At 37.1% G+C, this 20,837-nt stretch overlaps 3 protein-coding genes across 3 annotated transcripts; 2 read left to right on the top strand and 1 right to left on the bottom strand.

The window, feature by feature from the left end:
* Positions 1–324: 324 nt before the first annotated feature.
* On the bottom strand, positions 325–5,960 carry LOC108841646 (uncharacterized). The gene is made up of 2 exons (XM_018614401.1): positions 5,778–5,960; positions 325–567 (listed from the first exon to the last, which is right to left on the bottom strand). The coding sequence occupies exons 1-2, from the start codon at positions 5,958–5,960 to the stop codon at positions 325–327; spliced, it is 426 nt and encodes a 141-aa protein (XP_018469903.1).
* Positions 5,961–6,875: 915 nt separating this feature from the next.
* LOC130502595 (uncharacterized) lies at positions 6,876–8,881 on the top strand. Its single transcript, XM_056997338.1, has 5 exons — positions 6,876–7,105; positions 7,192–7,427; positions 7,671–7,959; positions 8,043–8,191; positions 8,501–8,881. The coding sequence occupies exons 3-5, from the start codon at positions 7,729–7,731 to the stop codon at positions 8,694–8,696; spliced, it is 576 nt and encodes a 191-aa protein (XP_056853318.1). The 5' UTR covers positions 6,876–7,105; positions 7,192–7,427; positions 7,671–7,728; the 3' UTR covers positions 8,697–8,881.
* A 6,318-nt stretch (positions 8,882–15,199) lies between these two features.
* On the top strand, positions 15,200–20,063 carry LOC108842298 (RNA-dependent RNA polymerase 6). Its single transcript, XM_018615164.2, has 3 exons — positions 15,200–15,370; positions 15,841–18,559; positions 18,939–20,063. The coding sequence occupies exons 2-3, from the start codon at positions 15,845–15,847 to the stop codon at positions 19,818–19,820; spliced, it is 3,597 nt and encodes a 1,198-aa protein (XP_018470666.2). The 5' UTR covers positions 15,200–15,370; positions 15,841–15,844; the 3' UTR covers positions 19,821–20,063.
* The last annotated feature ends 774 nt before the right edge of the window (positions 20,064–20,837 follow it).

The raw sequence follows: 20,837 nt of genomic DNA, 5'->3' as shown, positions 1-20,837 counted from the left end.
CACCCAATGCTATCTTGTAACAGTCGAGAACAAAGATAGGCAGCTAAACAAAAAGCTGCGTCTACACGGTGTGTCCAAAACACAAGGACAAACAAGCAGTAGCAAAAGATGAAACAAGTGGGGTTATTCTTCTAATTCACCTAGTTAATATTAAAACAAGAACGTCCAGAACAAAGCAGCAGAATCACAAAGTCTCTCCTACGTTATAACTACTAGATAGAGTTCAATAATAGTAAAGATAAAATGCTTCTTCAGACCAGGGAGCTACACCTAGTCACCCTGGAATAACATCTTTTATTCCATAGTTATTATTCTATGTCTCTTCTAGTTCATCTCCATTCCATCTCCAGCTCTGCTGCAAATCGGGCTCACAGCAGCAAAAGACCTCTCAAAAGGAGAAGCATGAAACTGAGCATCACGCCGACGACGACGCTTAACGCAGCTCTCAGAGGGCTCATCATCAAGCTTCCTACGGACTCCTCTAACCGCCTGTTCCTCAGCCGAGGAGAGTGGGAACATCCTGCCACTGGCTCGGCACAAAGAGGTGTGGTTATCATAAAGGATCCTGTTAGAACTGAGATGTATATTGAATAAGATCCGCCCAACCACCCTCTCTTAGCTCCACAGATCGGAGTCTAAGCCAAATACAACTTGCACTCTCTAACTGCCCAGAGGCTAACCAACTAACTAACTTCTTATTATCACTTAGGTCCCTTTATATACTGAGGGCCCAAGTACAATCAAATCAACTAACAACCTTTACTCTACTGCCAGCTCATCCACGGTAACTTCATTTCCTTCTCCTCTTCCGTTTCCCTTCCTCACATATACTCTTCGCAGCATATCAATACCCCCGTTCGCGAGTTTCAGCTTATCCTCAAGTGAAAAGGAAGGAAACTGATGTTTAACTTCTCTAGCACGCAACCACGATGTCTCATGTTCTGGCAAATGACTCCACTTAATCAAAACCTCCAAGTAACCTTCAGCATCATATCTCGTATCCATAATCGATTCTGGTTCAATGCGCACTTCATCAGACCCATCCAATATCGAAGGAAGCTCCCCAACAACCGTAGCATCCCCAACAACCGGTTTAAGCTGTGACACATGAAAAACCGGATGAACTCGTGAAGACTCAGGTAGTTTCAACCTGTAAGCCACCTTGCCTACTCTCGCTAGAACCTCAAATGGACCGTAATAACGCGCCGCAAGCTTCTGAAACAACCTCTTACTCACAGAATGCTGTCGGTATGGTCGCAGTTTCAAGAAAACCATTGCGCCCACCTCAAACTCCAAATCTCTTCGATGCTTATCAGCATTATTCTTCATAAGCTCTTGTGCTCTCAGCAGATTATCTTTGATGGTAACCAGCATACGATCCCTCTCCTGAAAAGCAGTCTCAACCTCAAAGTTCATAGTCGACCCTGGCTCATAAGCGAGCAACTGTGGAGGGTCTCTGCCATACACCAGCTTGAATGGAGTGCATTTCAAAGCTGTATGATACGCTGTATTATACCACAATTCTGCCCACTGAATGTACTTCGACCAAGTCTTAGGGTGTGTGGATGCAAAGCAACGCAAATAAGTCTCCAAACACCTGTTCAGCACCTCTGTTTGACCATCAGATTGTGGGTGAAAGGCAGTACTAAAACGCAACCTGGTGCCTGATAAGCGAAAGCATTCCTTCCAAAACGTACTCAGGAATATCCTATCTCGATCAGAGATGATCGATTTCAGATACCCATGTAGACGAATCACCTCCTTCGTGAACTTGTTGGCTACATCAACCGCAGTGAAAGGATGCTTCAAAGTCATGAAATGAGCATATTTACTGAGGCGATCCACCACCACTAAAATGACATTAACCCCTTGTGATACTGGTAACCCTTCAATGAAGTCCATAGCAACATCTTCCCATATACGGACTGGTAATTCAATCGGTTGTAACAAGCCTGCTGGAACCAGAGTTGAAGTCTTGTGTGTCTGACATACTGTGCAGGCTGCCACATATTCTTGAACTGTCTTTCTCATCTTCGACCAGTAGAATATAGCTTTCACACACTGTAATGTTCTTAAAACGCCTGCATGACCCCCCATTAAGCTGTCATGATACTCTTGTAGGATGATAGGAAGCTGTGTTGAATCAGAAGGAATGACCATAGCATTTTTATAAAACAAACGACCATTCACCACAGTAAACCCATCCTTCATTGGTTCTTTATTCAACACTCTGTGAATCGTCTCTTGTATCTCCTCATTATTGTCCACCTCTCGATACAAATCCTGCAACTGTAATGATGACGGAACCGTTAAAGCCATCAAGTCTACTTGCACCTTCTCCATTTTCTCATACTCTATTCGAGAGAGACCATCTGCAACTTTATTCTCGCTTCCAACCTTGTACTCAATATCGAATTCATAACCCAATATCCTCGTTAACCACCTTTGATAATCCAGGGTTATCTCACGCTGCTCCAATAAGTACTTAAGGCTTTGTTGATCAGTTCTGACTACAAACCTTCTTCCCAATAAGTAATGACGCCACTTCTGTATTGCCATCACTATCGCCATGAGTTCTCTCTCATATATCGGCTTCTGCTGTTCTTTGTGTGTCAATCCTTTGCTGAAGTAAGCGATATGATGATTATTTTGCATTAATACTGCTCCTAGACCGAAGCCTGAAGCATCTGATTCCACAATGAACAGCTGAGAGAAGTCAGGTAGAGCTAATACTGGTGCTGTGACCATCGCTTTTTTCAACTTATCAAACGCCCTCTGTGTTAACTCAGACCACTCGAATTGATCTTTCTTGAGAAGCTCCGTGAGAGGTCTCGCAATAGGTCCATAGCTCTATACAAACTTTCTATAATAGCCCGTCAATCCCAAAAATCCTCTCAACGCTTTAACTGATTTTGGAGTAGGCCATTGTTGTACTGCAACGATCTTCTGACTATCAGTAGCAACTCCTTCACTGGATATCACATGCCCCAAATATTCAACTCTTCCTTGGGCAAATGCGCACTTCTTCCTGTTTGCAAAGAGTTTGTGCTTCTTGAACTCCTCTAAGACCAAACTCAAATGCTTCTCATGCTCTTCCACACTGCTGCTATAGATGAGAATATCATCAAAGAAAACTAGTACAAACTTCCGCAGGAACCGTCTGAAGATATCATTCATCAATGCTTGGAACGTGGCCGGAGCGTTAGTGAGGCCGAATGGCATCACTAGAAACTCAAAGTGACCATCATGTGTCCGAAACGCCGTTTTCGCGACATCCTGTTCTTGCATTCTTATCTGATGATACCCAGCTCGAAGGTCCAGCTTTGAAAATATCTTTGCTCCATGCAACTCATCCAACAACTGATCAATCATTGGTATAGGATATTTATCTGGAATTGTTGCCCTATTCAGAGCCCTATAATCCACACAGAATCGATGAGAGTTGTCCTTCTTCTTGACCAGTAGGACTGGGCTAGAAAACGGGCTCTGACTAGGTCTAATCAATCCTTCTTCCAACATTTCCTTAACCATCTTCTCCATGACTTCTTTATGCGCTTGAGGATACCTATAAGGTCTCACGCTTATAGGCTTGGAGTTATCTTGTAGCCTAATAGCATGTTCCCTGCCTCTGACTGGAGGCAATCCCACCGGTTTCTGAAATACCTCCTCATACTCTTGTAACTTCTTTTCTATCAGCGGAGGCAAGATATCGTCAACGACCTTAATGCCCTCTACTGCTTTTAACTCCATTTCTGATACACCTTTACTCGCTTGAGCCTTTACCGTCAATGTTTTAATAGAAACTCTCTGTTCATGAAGTGTTGGATCACCAAGTAATGTGACTGGGACCCCGTTGTAGATAAAAGACCATTCATTCCGTTCCCAATCAACCATACACTTGCCCAAAGTGCGTAACCACTGCACTCCCAAGATTATGTCCGCATTCCCCAGTTCCAGAACGATGAAATCTGCTTTAAAAGACATCTCAGGAAGCATCAACTCCACGTCTTGGCAAACTCCTGAACCACTAACAGAAATTCCAGTACCCAAGAGCACGCTCAATTTGTCGTTTGGTGTAACATGTAGCCTGTTCATCTTCACAGCTGTTGGTGATATGAAATTATGGGTTGCCCCACTATCAATCATCACCACCATCTTATTTGTTTTCACTGAACCAAGCAGTTTAGTAGTTCTTGGTGACGATAGGCCCAAAAAAGAACTTAGGGAAAGTTCCATCATCGATGCTTCTGAACCAACAACTTCTTCGTCCACTTCTACCAAAGCCTGATCCACAATCTCCATTTCGACTCCATTAACTACAGTCAACACCTGAAGAGAACGGTTTGGGCACGAATGTTGTCTTGACCACTTCTCATCGCAAGTAAAACAAAGTCCCAAACGCTTCTTTTCAGCTCTCTGAGTCTCTGTCAAACGTAACTGAGGTCTCTGACCCCCTGCTTCACTTTGTTTAATTTGCTGCGGTTTGAAAGTCCATCCTGAATTACTCCTTTGAGAAGAGTAAGGCTTTGTTGATGTTGCTTTTAAGCTGTCCTTCTTTTCAGCTTGTCTCTCTCTACAAACAACTTTGTACAGCACACTGTCCTCCATTTGATAAGTTGATGAAATCATTTCTTCCAAATCCACTGGTTTGCACATATTGACAACCTCCCTCATCTCTGGTGTCAAGCCGTTCATAAAGATGCCTTCTAGTTGCGTGTCTGTTAGACCAGTTACTTGAGTCGACAAATCTTCAAAGGCATGTATATACTGAGCTGCAGTACCCGTTTGTTTCACTGCGAAAAACGGCTGACTGGGGTCTCTAAACTTCTCCTTGCTAAACCTCGATACCAGCTTCTGTTTAAACTCAATCCAGCTTCTAAAACCCCTCCGATGCATCTCACTATTGAACCAGCTCAGCACGTCCCCTGCTAAGCTCACAGAGACGACTTCCAACTTCGCTCTGTCGTCGTAACCTCCTATCCTGAAAAAACGTTCAGCTAACGCAAACCAGGCATACGCATCAACGCCATCAAACACAGGCAATTCCACACGCTTCAACATTCGTTCCCTACTACCAACTACCATGGTTCTCTCAATCGCTTCCTCATTCCTAAGGCTACGGCCAGGTTCCGAGGTGGAGTTGTGTACCTGAAAGTTAGGATGACGATACGGCGGTGGAGACTCGTCGGAAACCTCAATCGATTTTGATAGCTTCTTCTCTAACCGTGCGCACATCTTCTCGTAACATGCTTCGATCTTCGCCTCCAGTGATGCTTCGATTCGTGATTCCATCGCTTTCGCATTCTTCTCCAACTCATGAAATGACTCAGTGAATCGCCGATTCGTATCGATCTGAGACGCCGTGTGATCGCGTAACGTCGTCGCGAGCAAATCCAGTGATATCGGAGGATCCGATTGACTCTCGATCGCTTGCTTCGTGTTCTTCATCTTCGCGAAGTTCCCGATCCAGAACGCTCACCGTCACCAATTTGTTAGAACTGAGATGTATATTGAATAAGATCCGCCCAACCACCCTCTCTTAGCTCCACAGATCGGAGTCTAAGCCAAATACAACTTGCACTCTCTAACTGCCCAGAGGCTAACCAACTAACTAACTTCTTATTATCACTTAGGTCCCTTTATATACTGAGGGCCCAAGTACAATCAAATCAACTAACAACCTTTACTCTACTGCCAGCTCATCCACGGTAACTTCATTTCCTTCTCCTCTTCCGTTTCCCTTCCTCACATATACTCTTCGCAGCATATCAGATCCGCTGGTTGCAGTTCTTGTCACAGACGTGGGTTAAACCGGTTAGCTTGCACCGGTACACGTTCCCGCAAACGTTCTCGTTCTCGCATTTGTAGTCGCATTTGTGACACGTGTCGGGTCCTTCACGAGGATCCAGTATCGCAGACAAGTAAATCACATTGGCGGATGATTTTCCAAATGCCTCCATCGTTCTTCACAATCTGAATGATCCACAAGGTTAGAATACGATGTGCAATCTATAATAATCCGTCACATAAACCGTTTTGCAGATCGAATCGATTTCGTTTTCAGATCTAATCGGAATGAGATAATTGAACGAAATCAATCAATTAGACATATTCGCGTTAAATAATGGGAGAAGATGGAGAGAGAGAGAGAGAGAGAGAGAGAGAGAGAGAGAGAGAGAGAGAGAGAGAGAGAGAGAGAGAGAGAGAGAGAGAGAGAGAGAGAGAGAGAGAGAGAGAGAGAGAGAGAGAGAGAGAGAGAGAGAGAGAGAGAGAGAGAGAGAGAGAGAGAGAGAGAGAGAGAGAGAGACACCTGATCAGTTTAGCGGAGAATTCGTAACCCTAATTTTGATTTGATGCGAACTGTATAATAAGCTAGAGAACGAAGTGGTTGAAGAAGACGATGAGAGAGGTCTTTATAAATCAGATTCGTAGTCTTTCCTACGGATATAATATAACTCCGTTATTAAACAAACGATGGACTTGGAGGATCTATTTAATTTATTACCTATTTCCGGTTCAAATATTTTTGGATTTGGTTTGGTTTGGTTTGGTTGGTAAATTTCCAATTTAGTTATTTGGGTAATTCAGATGAATTATCAAATATTTTAAGTAAATTATTGAATAATTAATATGATTCAAATAAAAAATATGGATGATTCTAATTATTTTAGATATTTGAAAATAAAAAAAATCTAGATTTTAAAATAATTCAATAACTTTTTTTCTCAATACATTCAAACAATTATCTTTATATATAAAATAAGCTTTTCATCCCTCCTGGGGTGTCCACGTCGACGTCCACGTCAGAAATTCAGTCTTTTTGGCGCGACACCTGTCCCTTCTTCTTTAAACTCTGCGTTTCATAAATCGTTTTCTTCGATGAGCTTTTCATCTTCCCTTATAAACGAGCTTCTCCGTTGAAGTCTCAGGGGTTTCTCCATCTTGAGTTATGCTTCTCACGCTGTCTGACCTCTCTCGATGCCACTGCGTCTCTGACTCCGCCACTGCGCCGCCGACTCCGCCACTGCACCTCCGCTACTCTGCGTTGTACCCTCGCGAGATCTCTGCTCATGTCTCTCTATCTCCACTGCCATCTCTATCAATTGTAACGAATCTCCTCCTCCTTTTTAGATCTACAAATTATTTACTTTCTTATCATCTGTGTACTGTGTGGCTTTGATTTGGGTGCAGTTTGAATAATCAAAGGGTGAAGACGAACCAGAAAAAGCGATGCGGTGTGGAAGAGCAGAGAGGAGTGCAGAGGAAGAGAGAAGAGGCTGTACAGAGGATTACCACCGCTGAGCCAGACTAATCTGGGTTTTGTTTGAGTTTTACTAGATTTTGCTCTTATTTGAAATTACCATTTTTGCAGGTTTGTGATTTGAGGATGATGGGTTATATATAGTTTATGCTGGAAAAAGACGATGGTAAGGATTTGCCTTGAATTCTGATTCTGATTTTGTCTCTGTTTTTGTTACAGGAAGTTGATGGAAAGGATTTGCCATGAAAGTTGAATCTTATTCTGTTTACTTAATAGTTTTCTTTCGGAGACAAACTTCACTTTAGATTGTAAAGTTTCCTGTTTTATCTAATGTTTCTGACTTAGGCTGTGTAGAGAAGCAGTGATCTTTCGATGTGTTTTAAAATTTCAGCTTTTTAATGTTTTTCAGGTTGAGTGACATTTTTTGTGGTTCATGGCAAGAGACAGTGATATACAGAAAAAGGAAAATGGAAAGTGTAGCCATACCAGAGCATTCGATCAAACTCCTCCATGTTGCACAGCCTGGAGTATTTGATCTGGTGGGTTATGTCATCTCCGCCGGGGAAGGGAAACCATACCAGAGCGTCTTCTACAACGGAATCATTGAGGTAGTTAAGCAAGGCAAAATTGTGGAGAGGCATGGACGTCTTGATTTTCAATGGTTGGCATTAGTGGACCCATATCGATCACATCCAGACGTACATTTTCTTTGGCTTTTTGTTTTCTTCGTTTTTAAGTTTTGACTCATTTGATGACGTCTACATGTGTTTGTGTGGCCCAGATACATGGAAGATGGGACAGATTGTACAAAGACATGAACAGACTGGTCGCTTATTACAAAGGGATGACCACTTGGCTCGATGGGTTAATGCATTTGTCAATCCATCTAAGACCAAGGTTTTTTTCAATGGTGTTTCTCCTGTTCACCGAGTAAGTAAACAAACAAAGAAATCTGTTTCAATGGGTAGTTGATGTTACTGGTTAAGCATTTTCTAGGCATATCATAGCTATTAGGGAATCATAAACATTTTAATTTTAATCTTTATACAAGAAATTGATAATTTAAAGACCATTTGATCTATGTATAATAGCTCTTTAAAATTTATGCACTGAGACGAATATTTTATCCTGATGTGCTCAAAACCTGCCATGAGTATTATTTTGATACTGTACGTTATTGTCTAGGTGATTATGGTTATCTCATTCTCTAACATTATCTAGACGATCTTTTGTTGGCAGTGGAAGGGATTGGGGAGAGCCAATGAAGTCATGTAAGAGTCGCACACAGCCATTCTACGGGAGGAAATATTCAGGAGGGTCACCTGTTGCTTGGGTGATTTTAAACAAAGTGATGAGGAGATTGAAGAAACCGGTCTATCTCAACGCCGTAAAGATACTCATCCTTGTGCTTACATTGGAACCATCCTGGTTATGATTGTAGCCACTGGTATCTTCCTGGTCTACCTGATTCCTGGAATGTACTCTTTTACTCTGCTCTTTTCTCTTGAAGTCTCTTTTGTCCTATCATCAATGTATAGGTTACTGAATAACAGTCTATTTCTGTAGTTACCTTTAAATTGTTGTCGCTTTATTCTTGACTGAAATAACGTTTTAGATACCCATGGGACTCTAAACATAAGAAAAACATCTCAAGAATACAATATACACAACCGTGAAAGGATTCAGTAGTCAGGTATGGATAAGTTTCTATACGTTTGTTTTTATGTATAAATTGATATGTACTCCAAATAAATACCTAATCAGAATTTATATGTTATAAAACATTAAAATTGGTTTGAAAATAGTAGACGCTAAAGATCAACAAAAGTATAGCCTTTGTAGTTTCGTTTATGCATTAACAAACAATCGATGCAATAGCAAACCCAAAGCACTTCCTCTACTCTCAGGATCACTTGCAAAACACGTTTCTAGAAAATCCCTTGCATCTGACGGCACACACTCTGGAATCTCAGGCGCTTCTCCACTCAACAAAACAGACACAAGATCACGTGACTCAACCTCTTACCATGGCTCACCCGCATACATCTCCAAAACTACGCACATATAAAAATGAAAAACGAACCACAAAAAAGGAACCAGAGAAAAGAACATATACAAAATGAAAAAACCAACCAGAAAAAGAACCAAAACATTAAAAAAGGTTTGGAAGCAAAGACATGAAAGATACGAGTGGATGGCTAATGTCAGCATATTTTTCAATGAATCCAATCCAATAGACTAATATAACACATGAGAATCCGTGTGGATGGCTAATTGTCTGCATTGTTTTTCTCCTTTTTTATTAAATATTTATTTGGTCCTCATCCCATAATATTTTCCATAATATTTTGCATTATTTTGTTTCAAGATTATTATTTTCTACATTATATTTTGCATTAGTTTGTTTCAAGATTATTATTTTCTACATTTCATGTAATTTTGTGGCAGTTATTTTAAATTTCAAGAGATGTTGTAAATACCAAAATAGCTCAATGCGTATTTTTTATTATTACATTATATAATTTCATAACCTATAACCATTTGAAGCTTTTTAAAATGTTAAGATACAAATTTTTTTTTTCTCTCTTAAAAATTCATCACAATTGAAAACAATTATCAATTATCTGACCATTTTAATTTTATTGAAATATTTTTCTCGCTTTTGATTGAATCCGATTGATTTTTTTCTTTTCTTTTTCGACAAAAATCCAATATATTTACAATTTATAAAACAGCCAATATATTTAGAATCCGGTCATTTTTAGTTATATAATTGAAATTTGGTGTAAACAACATAATTATATTTACCCCCAATTTAACATACAAAAAAATTTACACAAAAATATATCTTTTACAAATATCGATCCATTAAATCCCGCCCGTAGGGCGGGCCTATCCTAGTATATATATATATATATATAAAAGCCTCAAAACTACTAAAATAAAATACAAACCTATATATATATATATTGTTTTATGTTAGGTATTTTGGTTTGGTTTTTGTGCGGGTCCTCAATTCCAGTCTTTTGCCAGGTCTAGGTGGAGGTATTTATAGATCAGACTCGTACTGTCTTCCTATGGATATAATGTAACTCTGTTAACCAAACAAACGGTGGGGGGGTTACCGGGGTCCACCTTATCCGCTTTTCTTCCACTTCATATCATTTTTAATTATATTTTAATGCTTACTTTAGGAGATTTGATTCATTAAAAATTTCTCGATGTGTTTAGAATTTTTTGGCGGTGAGTTGGGGAATTCACGTGTCACTTCATTAATTGGTTAGGTATATTCGCTTTTAACGTTCAATATTTATTATGCGTGGGCAGAGCATACGGTTTAATAATCAACTTATGTAATTGGGTATTTAAGAGCACCCTTATTGGTGAACCTCCCCTCTCGATTCCCTATGCTCCATCAATACTATTAAAACAGGAACGATATTTATCGACTACTTTTTGGACTATCAAAAAGTGCATGTTGGCCATTTCTCTAATAATTTAATTAATTTAACATATTATATATTTATATATCTAATTTAATTGTAATTAAATATACATAATTCCTTAAATAAACTTAACTTTTTATCTACTTACAAGTATTCTAGATTGGACAATTTCATTGATTTATATTCTATTTTTTCTCTTACAACTAACTTAATTACTATTAAATATATACTATATTCAATCTATTATTTTAATATTTTCAAAATAAGATATCTAAAAAGATATTGTCAAGTATCATTTTCCAAGATTTTATTTTACTAATATCTTTTAATATCTTTTAATATATTTTTATTTAATATGTAAACATAAAATTCTTTTAAATATTTAGTTTTAAATAATAAAATTCGTATTACTATTAATAAAATTATTTACAAATATCTATTCTTTCATTATAAAACACAAAATAATACCCATAATATTTATATTCATAATTAAATTAATACATCAACTAAATATAAAGTGACTTAATTCATTTATTAAATATTTTACATATCATAAAACTAAAGACTAGAATACATTCATGAATTTTACCACATATACTTCAACGTATTAAAACAAAATAGTAAATTAAGATATATAAAATAATAAATAATTACATAGTTAAATTAAAATATTAAACATAATTCAATATAGTATGATATGGGTTGAATGAAATATAGTTAATTTATATAATATTAAAGTAAGCTTTGGCCAAGATAAAAAAAATTACTATAATTTACAGTTTTAAAATATAAGTAAATTAATAAGGACGGGTTATATAAATGAATTATCTTAGTTTCATAAAATTATATTTATTAATTTTAATTTAATTATCTATAAATAAAAAATTAAATAAAAATACATGTATGAAATTTATAATTTCTGTAAATAAATTGTTGAAAAAACTGATTCCGTATATCCGGGTCAGGAAAATATAAATATATTATCTTATTTCAAAAATAACAGAACGGTTTATATATCTCTTGAACAAAAAAGGAAAAATCATAATTGAACTGAAACAGAAATCCAAAACGAAAAACAACCTAAAACCAAAACCAAAACCGAAAACCGAACATCATATTTAAACATATTGGTGAACAAAAAGACGGGTTAAATAAATTTGTCAACAAAATATATATATATAAATATCTTATGTACCAACGAGAATCATCAAAATGCAAACTTTTAAGATTGATAATAATCTCAGACATTTAACAAACCCGAAAGATCAATGCATAAGATGATGGCAAAAAAAAAATCTTCCCCGCCCTTTGAAAGGACGGATCAAACTCTAGTCTTATCTTATTAAATCAGAAACATTACAACTTCTTCTAGGTGGATTTTAAAAGGTGGACCTCATATATTTAAACTAAATGTCTCATTCTTTATATATAATACATACCATAATCTAACTTTGCATTGATGTATTTCCTTAAATACAATTTCTCTCTTTGTCCATATTCCATATATAGTTTTCACTTTTATTACATGTCGATTAAATAAGATAGATACTAAGAATACTAAAAAATTAATCGTACTAGAGTTACCCTATACAATTCATTTTAAATTGATCAGTATACTTTCATTGGCCATATTGATTTTATTTGTACGGATAACATTAGGTAGATAAGTCATAGTCACATACATAAAGATATGACTATTCTTTAACTACGTTGGGTCTAATCTACTTTTTAAAACAAATAACACATATAGCTTTATATATTGTATAGAATATAATAATATTGTATAGTATTATACTTATACAATAATACTAAAAACAAACCAAACTGAAATATAATATATATCGAAAATGCTTTGAACCATTACACACAAAATATATTAGACCTCAGAGATAAAATTCACTTTGAAATTATATAATAATTATTTTTAAAAAAATAAACTTCGTAATGTACAAAAAACATAAGTTTTATATCAGATTTTATGTTACAATAAAAATACACAACTCGCGCTTGCAAAGTGTTATTTTTACATACGAAAGACAGTTTTGATATTGTTTTTTAAACACAAAATTGAATTATACAAACTCGATACTACATAAAACTAAACAATATAGAATACATTTTAAACTGAATTATACATGGCCTTTGCAAAAATCGTAAATAATACCCGAGTGTAAGTTTTATATGATAAATGTTGAAAATACAAAATATATAGCACTATATATTTTAAATAATATATTTAAAATCTACTTTACGTTATCATAAAATTTAAAAATCAAATTTAGTGATTAAACACATTGCTTATTTAAACACATTAGTACACATTGTTATTTATCAAAATTTTATATTAATACATATTGCAATCATATATAACATTTAGTACAAACAAAGATTAAAAAAAAATTGACTTCCGCTCGGTCGAGCGGATCATGATCTAGTTTATTATTATTTTTTTTTTTCATTTGACTTTTGTAAAAAAGATAAAATTAATACTGGTCCAATCGCGGACCACCACGACGCGTGGAGCCCGCAGAAATACGGGGTTTTTACGGTCAACTATTTTGACACAGGTTTATAACTTTTTTTTTTTTTTTTTTTTTGGAAAAACATGTGAACTTCTCTTTAAACCTCTGATGGAGATGCTCTTAATGATAGTGGAAGAGGACGGCAGAAAGAAACATTACGACAAGAGCATGATGCCGTGCAGTAAATGCAGTAAGAACGAGCCACGAGAGGGGTATAACTTTGGGCCTTTAGCTAGTCTAATATTCAGCCCACACGAACAAAAAAAAAGCCAATCGGCGAAAGAATCATTGATATGAAAATTTCACAAAACCGATCAGTCTTGTTTAAACAAAAACTAATTAATGACTTGCGCTTTCTGAACGTAGATTTGTTTTTGAGAAATTATTGGATTCACCAGCTAATGAGAATTGTTTATTTCATACTAGATATGAACCCGTGCAACACACAAGTTTGTTTGATGTTTTAATTTCACGAATCATAAAAAAATTGGAAATATTTTTCTCACGTTAGTTTTTGGATTTTCAGTATATATTGGTGACGTTTTAATAACAATAATCTGTTTTCTTACATAAATTTTGATTGATATTTTATTTCAATAATAATGGTGTTTTAAATATTATATTGATATTTTTTTTTTTAATAAATACTTCACTTTTTGTTATTTTTCAAAATAATATTAGCTATACTTAATTGAAACATATAGAACTGTGAACTCTCTATATTGTTTATATTGTATAAGACAAATTAAAAACGACACAATTAAAAATATTAATATTACATAATACCAGTCAATATATTTTATCGATAGTCAGCTAAATATCGAATATATTTTTAGATAAAACATCATATTTATTTACTTTAGCATTCATAGTGTGACTTTAACATCTTTTTCTATATAAAATATTTTGTACCTCGCTGTGAGTACCCGCTCTATAACTCGCATGACGTACAGCGTGTTACTTAACTCGCTGTCCCAACCCGCTCCAGACTTTGCTCAAGGTTTGCGTGCTTTACCAAGTGCCACAGCGGCTTGGTCTCCTCGGTGCACACACCCGTTCCCATATCTCATGTTCTTCGATGATCTTGTCATGACTAGAGTGGGTGTGTAAGGTCGCTGCGACGACCCGCTCTAAAACTTCATCTTGTACCTCTTGACCAAAGATCATTCTTGACCTCTTTTTCCTCAAAACAGCCTCAAACACCTCTAAAAATTTCACAAAAACACTTTAACATCTAATAAAGACATGTGAATGAAAATACAACCTAAAAATGTCTAAATACTAAACTATATGATCAATTACATGCTAAATGAGTGGTTAAAACAATGCAAATTTATATGACATCAAAAATATGAAATTCAATATCCGCACGGTTGCCCAAATGAAGATTTAGTCTGCATTATTTGACAAAAACTAATTTGTAACTCGTAGCTTAGCTTGCTTAAACGTCTTTCTTCTCGTCTATTCACAATTTTGAATGTAAAGTTGAATTGATGACAGCTATAGGGTAATCTTTACTTAATCCATAAATTATTTATTGTTAGTTAGTCAAAATGCAAATAGCATAATATATTCTTTGTAAAATAGTTTTAATAATTCTTAAATGGAAATACTATTTCCATAAACAGGTATTGAATGGAAATAAATTATTGTTACTTGTTAGTAAGTCAAAATGCAAATATCATAAAATATCTTTGTGAAATAGAACTTTATAATTCTTGAATGGAAGTACTATTTCCATAAACAAGCATTGTAGAACTTTTTCTTTTTCAAAAAAAAAGGAAGGAAAACAAGCATTGTAGAAAAAAGTTCTTTTTTTTTTGAACAATGAAAAAAAGTTCAAACGTAACAAAATACTGTTGTAGAAAAATGGAATTTCTATAATATACAAAGGCCCATTAAAAGCCCATAAAGACCATATGCTTATATTGTTGTAAAAAAAGCCCATAAAGAAACGTCTAATCACACGATTAGCACAACACTCTCTTCCGTTGACTGGTAGAAGACGATGGTTGATGGTTTTTAGCTATGGCGGTTCCACTGTACTAATCGCTCACTCTCCTATTATCCTTTTCTTCTCCGCATTGCTTCCATGTCTCTCCCGATCTCACTGCCAACCTTGAGATCGAAGATATCACTTTGTAAGTCCCCAGGTTCTCTTTGTACTGTTGTATAATTCTGTACGGTCGTTAGGGTTATCTTCATAATTAAATCATCAGTATCGTCTCTCAGTTTGATGTTTCTTCTCATTTGAACTTCTAAGGGAGCAGCGAATTAGGGTTTTGAACGCCATGATTGATATGTTCTTTGTCTGATCATTGGTTGATGATGTGAACTTGAACAGTTACTTATTAAGTATCTGAGATGTATCTTAAGAGTTTTTTGTGTTCGTTCAGTGACTCAGTGCATTATTTATTCCTCATTACCATAAACAATCAAAGGTGCTTATGGAGTCAGTTTCTTATGATGATCTCACCTGCTTTGTTGTTTATGCATGATTCTAATTACATCTACTTATTTTCATGGTGTTTTGTAGTCATTGTTTATTTTGTTGATCTGATTACTGAGACTCGGAACGATTATCTTATATTTGTTCTTTTTTGTTTCTCAGGAGAATGGGGTCAGAAGGAAACATCAAGAACACGGTTGTGACACAAGTAAGCGTTGGTGGGTTTGGGGATAAAACAACTGCAAAAGAGCTTACAGATTACCTTGAAGAAGAAGTAGGACTCGTTTGGCGATGCAGATTAAAAACTTCTTGGACTCCTCCTGGTTCTTATCCTAATTTCGACATCACTGACACTTCAAACATCCCCACGTTTGATGGTTACAAGAGAGTGGAGCCTCATGCCTTTGTCCATTTCGCGGTTCCTGAGTCAGCAGGTCGTGCAATGGATGCTGCGGGGCAATCCAAGCTCATCCTCGATGGCCAGCCTTTGAAAGTCAGCTTGGGGCCTAAGAACCCGTACACGCTTAACCAGAGAAGAAGAACGACAACACCTTATAAGCTGACTGGTGTTTCGATTGAGATTGGGACCTTGGTTGCCCGCGATGAGTTTCTTGTTTCTTGGAGAGCTGAAGGGGTTGATTTCCTCGTAGACCCTTTTGACAACACTTGCAGATTTTGCTTCACAAAGAGCACTGCCTTCTCTTTGAAGGACACAATGATGTACGCTGTGATCAACTGTGATTATAAGTTGGAGCTATTGGTGAGAGACATACGAACAGTCAGGCAGTATAGAACTCTTGATGGCTATGTGCTACTCTTGCAGCTGGCTTCATCACCCCGTGTCTGGTACAGAACAGCCGATGATGATATCTATGAAACTGTTCCCGTCGATCTCTTGGATGATGATGACCCTTGGATCCGTACCACTGATTTTACCCAGGCTGGGGCAATTGGCCGATGCCTTACATATCGAGTGCTCATATCTCCTCGGCATGAGAAGAAAATGAATACAGCCTTGGACTATCTAAGGGCGCGGAGAGTGCATGAGGAGCGTGTGAGGTGGCCTCCCAGGATTCGTGATGAGCCCTGTTTTGGGGAGCCTATTACAGATCATTTCTTCTGCATTCACCACAGGGAAGGAATCTCCTTTGAGATCATGTTCCTAGTAAATGCAGTGCTGCACAGAGGGGTTTTTAACCAGTTTCAGTTGACTGAGCGCTTCTTTGATCTTCTCAGAAACCAACCCAAGGATGTCAATATAGCTACCCTCAAGCATCTCTGTACCTATAAACGACCCGTTTTTGATGCGTACAAGAGGCTGAAGCTTGTTCAGGAATGGATTCAGAATAATCCAAAGCTTTTAGGGAGTCATGTACAGTCAGATGATATCTCTGAGATCAGAAGGCTAGCGATTACTCCAACCAGAGCTTATTGCCTGCCCCCAGAAGTTGAGCTCTCCAACAGGGTACTCAGAAAATACAAAGCTTTGTCTGATAGATTTTTGCGAGTAACTTTCATGGACGAAAGCATGCAGACTATGAACTCAAATGTTCTTTCGTACTTTGTTGCTCCGATTGTGAAGGATCTTACCTCAAGCTCCTTCTCTCAGAAGACCCACGTTTTCAAAAGAGTAAAGACCATACTAACCGATGGGTTTAAACTATGTGGTAGAAAATACAGTTTTCTAGCATTCTCGGCTAATCAACTCAGAGACCGCTCTGCATGGTTTTTCGCTGAAGACGGGAAAACAAGAGTGTCAGATATAAAGACATGGATGGGGAAGTTTAAAGACAAGAATGTAGCAAAGTGTGCTGCTAGGATGGGCTTGTGCTTCTCCTCCACATACGCCACTGTAGATGTCATGCCTCACGAGGTTGACACCGAGCTTCCAGAAATCGAGAGAAATGGGTATACTTTCTCTGATGGAATTGGTACAATCACACCTGACCTCGCTTTAGAGATAATGGAGAAACTTCAGTTGGATTCGCACTGCAGCCCTTGTGCTTATCAGATACGGTACGCCGGTTTCAAAGGAGTTGTTGCTCGTTGGCCATCAAAAGATGATGGAATCCGGTTAGCCCTTCGACACAGTATGGATAAGTTCCATTCTAAGCACACAATCTTGGAGATCTGTTCATGGACCAGGTTTCAACCTGGGTTCTTAAACCGGCAGATTATCACCCTCCTGTCTGTGCTAGGTGTTCCTGATGAAATATTCTGGGATATGCAGGAAACTATGCTCTACAAACTGAACCGCATCCTTGATGACACCGATGTCGCATTTGAAGTTCTGACAGCTTCATGTGCTGAACAGGGAAATACTGCAGCTATCATGCTGAGTGCAGGATTCAAACCAAAAACTGAGCCACACCTACGCGGGATGTTGTCTTCAGTCAGGATTGCACAACTCTGGGGTCTCAGAGAAAAATCTCGAATTTTTGTTACTTCGGGAAGGTGGCTAATGGGTTGCCTAGACGAAGCAGGGATACTTGAAGAGGGCCAATGCTTTATCCAAGTCTCAAAACCGTCTATAGAAAACTGTTTCTCCAAACATGGGTCTCGTTTTAAGGAGACGAAGACAGATTTTCAAGTAGTGAAAGGTTATGTAGCCGTTGCTAAGAATCCTTGTCTTCACCCAGGGGATGTAAGGATTCTAGAAGCTGTTGATGTACCCGAGCTGCATGACATGTATGACTGCCTACTTTTCCCTCAGAAAGGCGAGAGGCCTCATACAAACGAAGCTTCTGGCAGTGACCTTGATGGTGACCTGTACTTCGTGGCTTGGGATCAGAGACTCATCCCTCCCAGCAAAAAAAGCTTTCCCGCCATGCAATATACTGCAGCTGAAGAAACGAGTAAGGGTCGCGCTGTCAACCACCAGGTCAATATCTACTTTTGCCCTCTACTTTTTTTTTTTCCGGTTGGCTTAAGATGATGACGCTTAAGATAAATAGATGATTCCAGTATAACTCTTATGATATTTCTGAAAGTGCTGGATGCTTTGTTTTTGCATGCTTGTAGTAGTGATTAACTGATTATATATGCTTGCTTCTGAGTTTATTGATTGCATGGTATAGGTTATTAGCATCATATTGAGTTCATTCTGCAGGAGCTTCGTTGCTCCTTATTTTTAGTTATTATCTATTGCAATAATATCATGATTCTAGCATCTGCTTATCTAGTAATCATTTCTTTGTTTTACTTTCTTTTCTACGCGCTTGCAAAACAAGTATTGGGTAATCGGTGGTTTTTTGTTACAGGATATAATAGAATTCTTTGTCAAAAACATGGCGAATGAGCATTTGGGTACAATATGCAATGCACACGTCGTTCATGCTGATAGAAGTGAGTATGGAGCCATGGACGAAGAATGTTTGCTACTGGCAGAGCTAGCTGCCACAGCAGTCGATTTCCCAAAGACAGGGAAGCTGGTGACAATGCCTTTCCACCTGAAACCCAAACTCTACCCTGATTTCATGGGGAAAGAAGAGTACCAGACTTACAGGTCGAAGAAGATCTTGGGACGGCTTTACAGACGGGTAAAAGAGGTTTACGACGAAGATGCAGAAGCTTCCTCAGAAGAAAACTCTGACCCGAGTGACATCCCTTATGACACTGATCTCGAAATACCAGGATTTGAAGATTTCATCCCTGAGGCATGGGGTCACAAATGTTGTTACGACGGGCAGCTCATTGGTCTTCTCGGGCAATACAAGGTGCAAAAAGAGGAAGAGATTGTGACGGGTCACATCTGGTCCATGCCTAAGTACACAAGTAAGAAACAAGGCGAACTGAAAGAAAGACTGAAGCATTCTTATAACTCCCTGAAGAAGGAGCTGAGAAAAGTATTCGAGGAAACAAAACCGGAGCAAGAGAGTCTCAGCGAAGAGGAAAAGAACGTCATGTATGAGAAAAAGGCTTCAGCTTGGTACCATGTCACATACCATCCCGAGTGGGTGAAGAAGTCTACAGAGCTGCAAGAACCTGATGAGTCGTCTGGTCATGGAGTGATGCTGAGCTTTGCTTGGATTGCAGCTGACTATCTTGCAAGGATTAAAGTCCGGTCAGGGGAAATGGGAAAGAAAATGGACTCGGCCAAGCCTGTTGATGCTTTGGCTAAGTATCTGTCTCAACGTCTCTAAAATTTTAACGTTCGGAGCCGTAAGGCCACTCTGCCATGTATCTGTGGAAATTCACAGATGCACTTCAATTTTTACTATCTAGCTAGTTTGGATGTGCTTTGTGTTTGTGAAAACTCTCCGTGTGTGATGAGGGAAACAAAATTGCTTGCCGTTTACCATCTAATGGCTTTCTTTGCTTGTGGTTATGTATTCGAAACTATTTTATGTTGTGGAAAGAAAGTGACTTGGCGCTTGCTTAAAGAATATGCTCTTTTCAGCTTCATAGATAAAGTATACATTGGTTTACTAAAAAAAAAAAATCAAATGCAAATCCATTTTATTTAAAAAATGGGAAATAGATGAAGTGCTATTTCTCTATTTTTCAAAATAATAAAATTTTCACACATATTAATAAAATATAATTGTTCAATTTTTTCTAATTTCAGTTATAAATGTATATTTTTGTAATTGTCTATCTTATGATTCTAAACCAATTAAGAATTCAATCAATTTTTTAAAAAAATTACAATCATTCATTATTAGTTGGGAAAATATGCATAGAGAATATAAAAATGTATTTTTTTAAAACAAGTATTTTTTGTAGAACATGAAACTTTTGGATGGACACAGTATTTTTAAGATAAATATATAAAATGAATTTTTAAACTGTAAATTCTTTTACCAAAAACAGTTTTGATATTTATCTATCTATCGATACTATTAAGTGATTTTGCTTATTTCACTATTTAGACAAGTTGTTTATCTATCATGTTTTAATAATTTTGACTAGTAAAATCATTAATTAAAATAATATATTACTTTGGATTATTTGGAACTTTATTAAATAAGTAGATCTCTTGTTTATTTGTCATGTTAATCACAATTTTGATGATTCTTACTTAATTTTCATGTTCTTAAGATTTTAACTTATGAGTCATTAATTATATTTATACTATTATCTGAAATTTTATTAAATAAGTAGATATAAGAAGTATGTTAGAAATCTAAATATTTTTCTCCACCCAAAAAAAAGAGAAT

This window comes from Raphanus sativus, unplaced genomic scaffold, assembly GCF_000801105.2.
Source record: "Raphanus sativus cultivar WK10039 unplaced genomic scaffold, ASM80110v3 Scaffold0598, whole genome shotgun sequence".
Classification (NCBI taxonomy): Eukaryota; Viridiplantae; Streptophyta; class Magnoliopsida; order Brassicales; family Brassicaceae; genus Raphanus; species Raphanus sativus.
Note: the sequence above shows the minus strand (reverse complement) of the source record. Positions and strands in the feature narration are given on the sequence as shown.

Bases quoted from the DNA above. Each gene is read 5' to 3' on its own strand.
- LOC108841646 (XM_018614401.1), bottom strand. From the start codon at position 5,960: ATGGAGGCATTTGGAAAATCATCCGCCAATGTGATTTACTTGTCTGCG. The intron at 568-5,777 runs CGGATCTGATAT...CTCAGTTCTAAC, and splicing joins GTGACAAGAACTGCAACCAG to AGGATCCTTTATGATAACCA.
- LOC130502595 (XM_056997338.1), top strand. From the start codon at position 7,729: ATGGAAAGTGTAGCCATACCAGAGCATTCGATCAAACTCCTCCATGTT. The intron at 7,960-8,042 runs GTACATTTTCTT...TGTGTGGCCCAG, and splicing joins CATATCGATCACATCCAGAC to ATACATGGAAGATGGGACAG. The intron at 8,192-8,500 runs GTAAGTAAACAA...TTTTGTTGGCAG, and splicing joins GTGTTTCTCCTGTTCACCGA to TGGAAGGGATTGGGGAGAGC.
- LOC108842298 (XM_018615164.2), top strand. From the start codon at position 15,845: ATGGGGTCAGAAGGAAACATCAAGAACACGGTTGTGACACAAGTAAGC. The intron at 18,560-18,938 runs GTCAATATCTAC...TTTTTGTTACAG, and splicing joins GTCGCGCTGTCAACCACCAG to GATATAATAGAATTCTTTGT.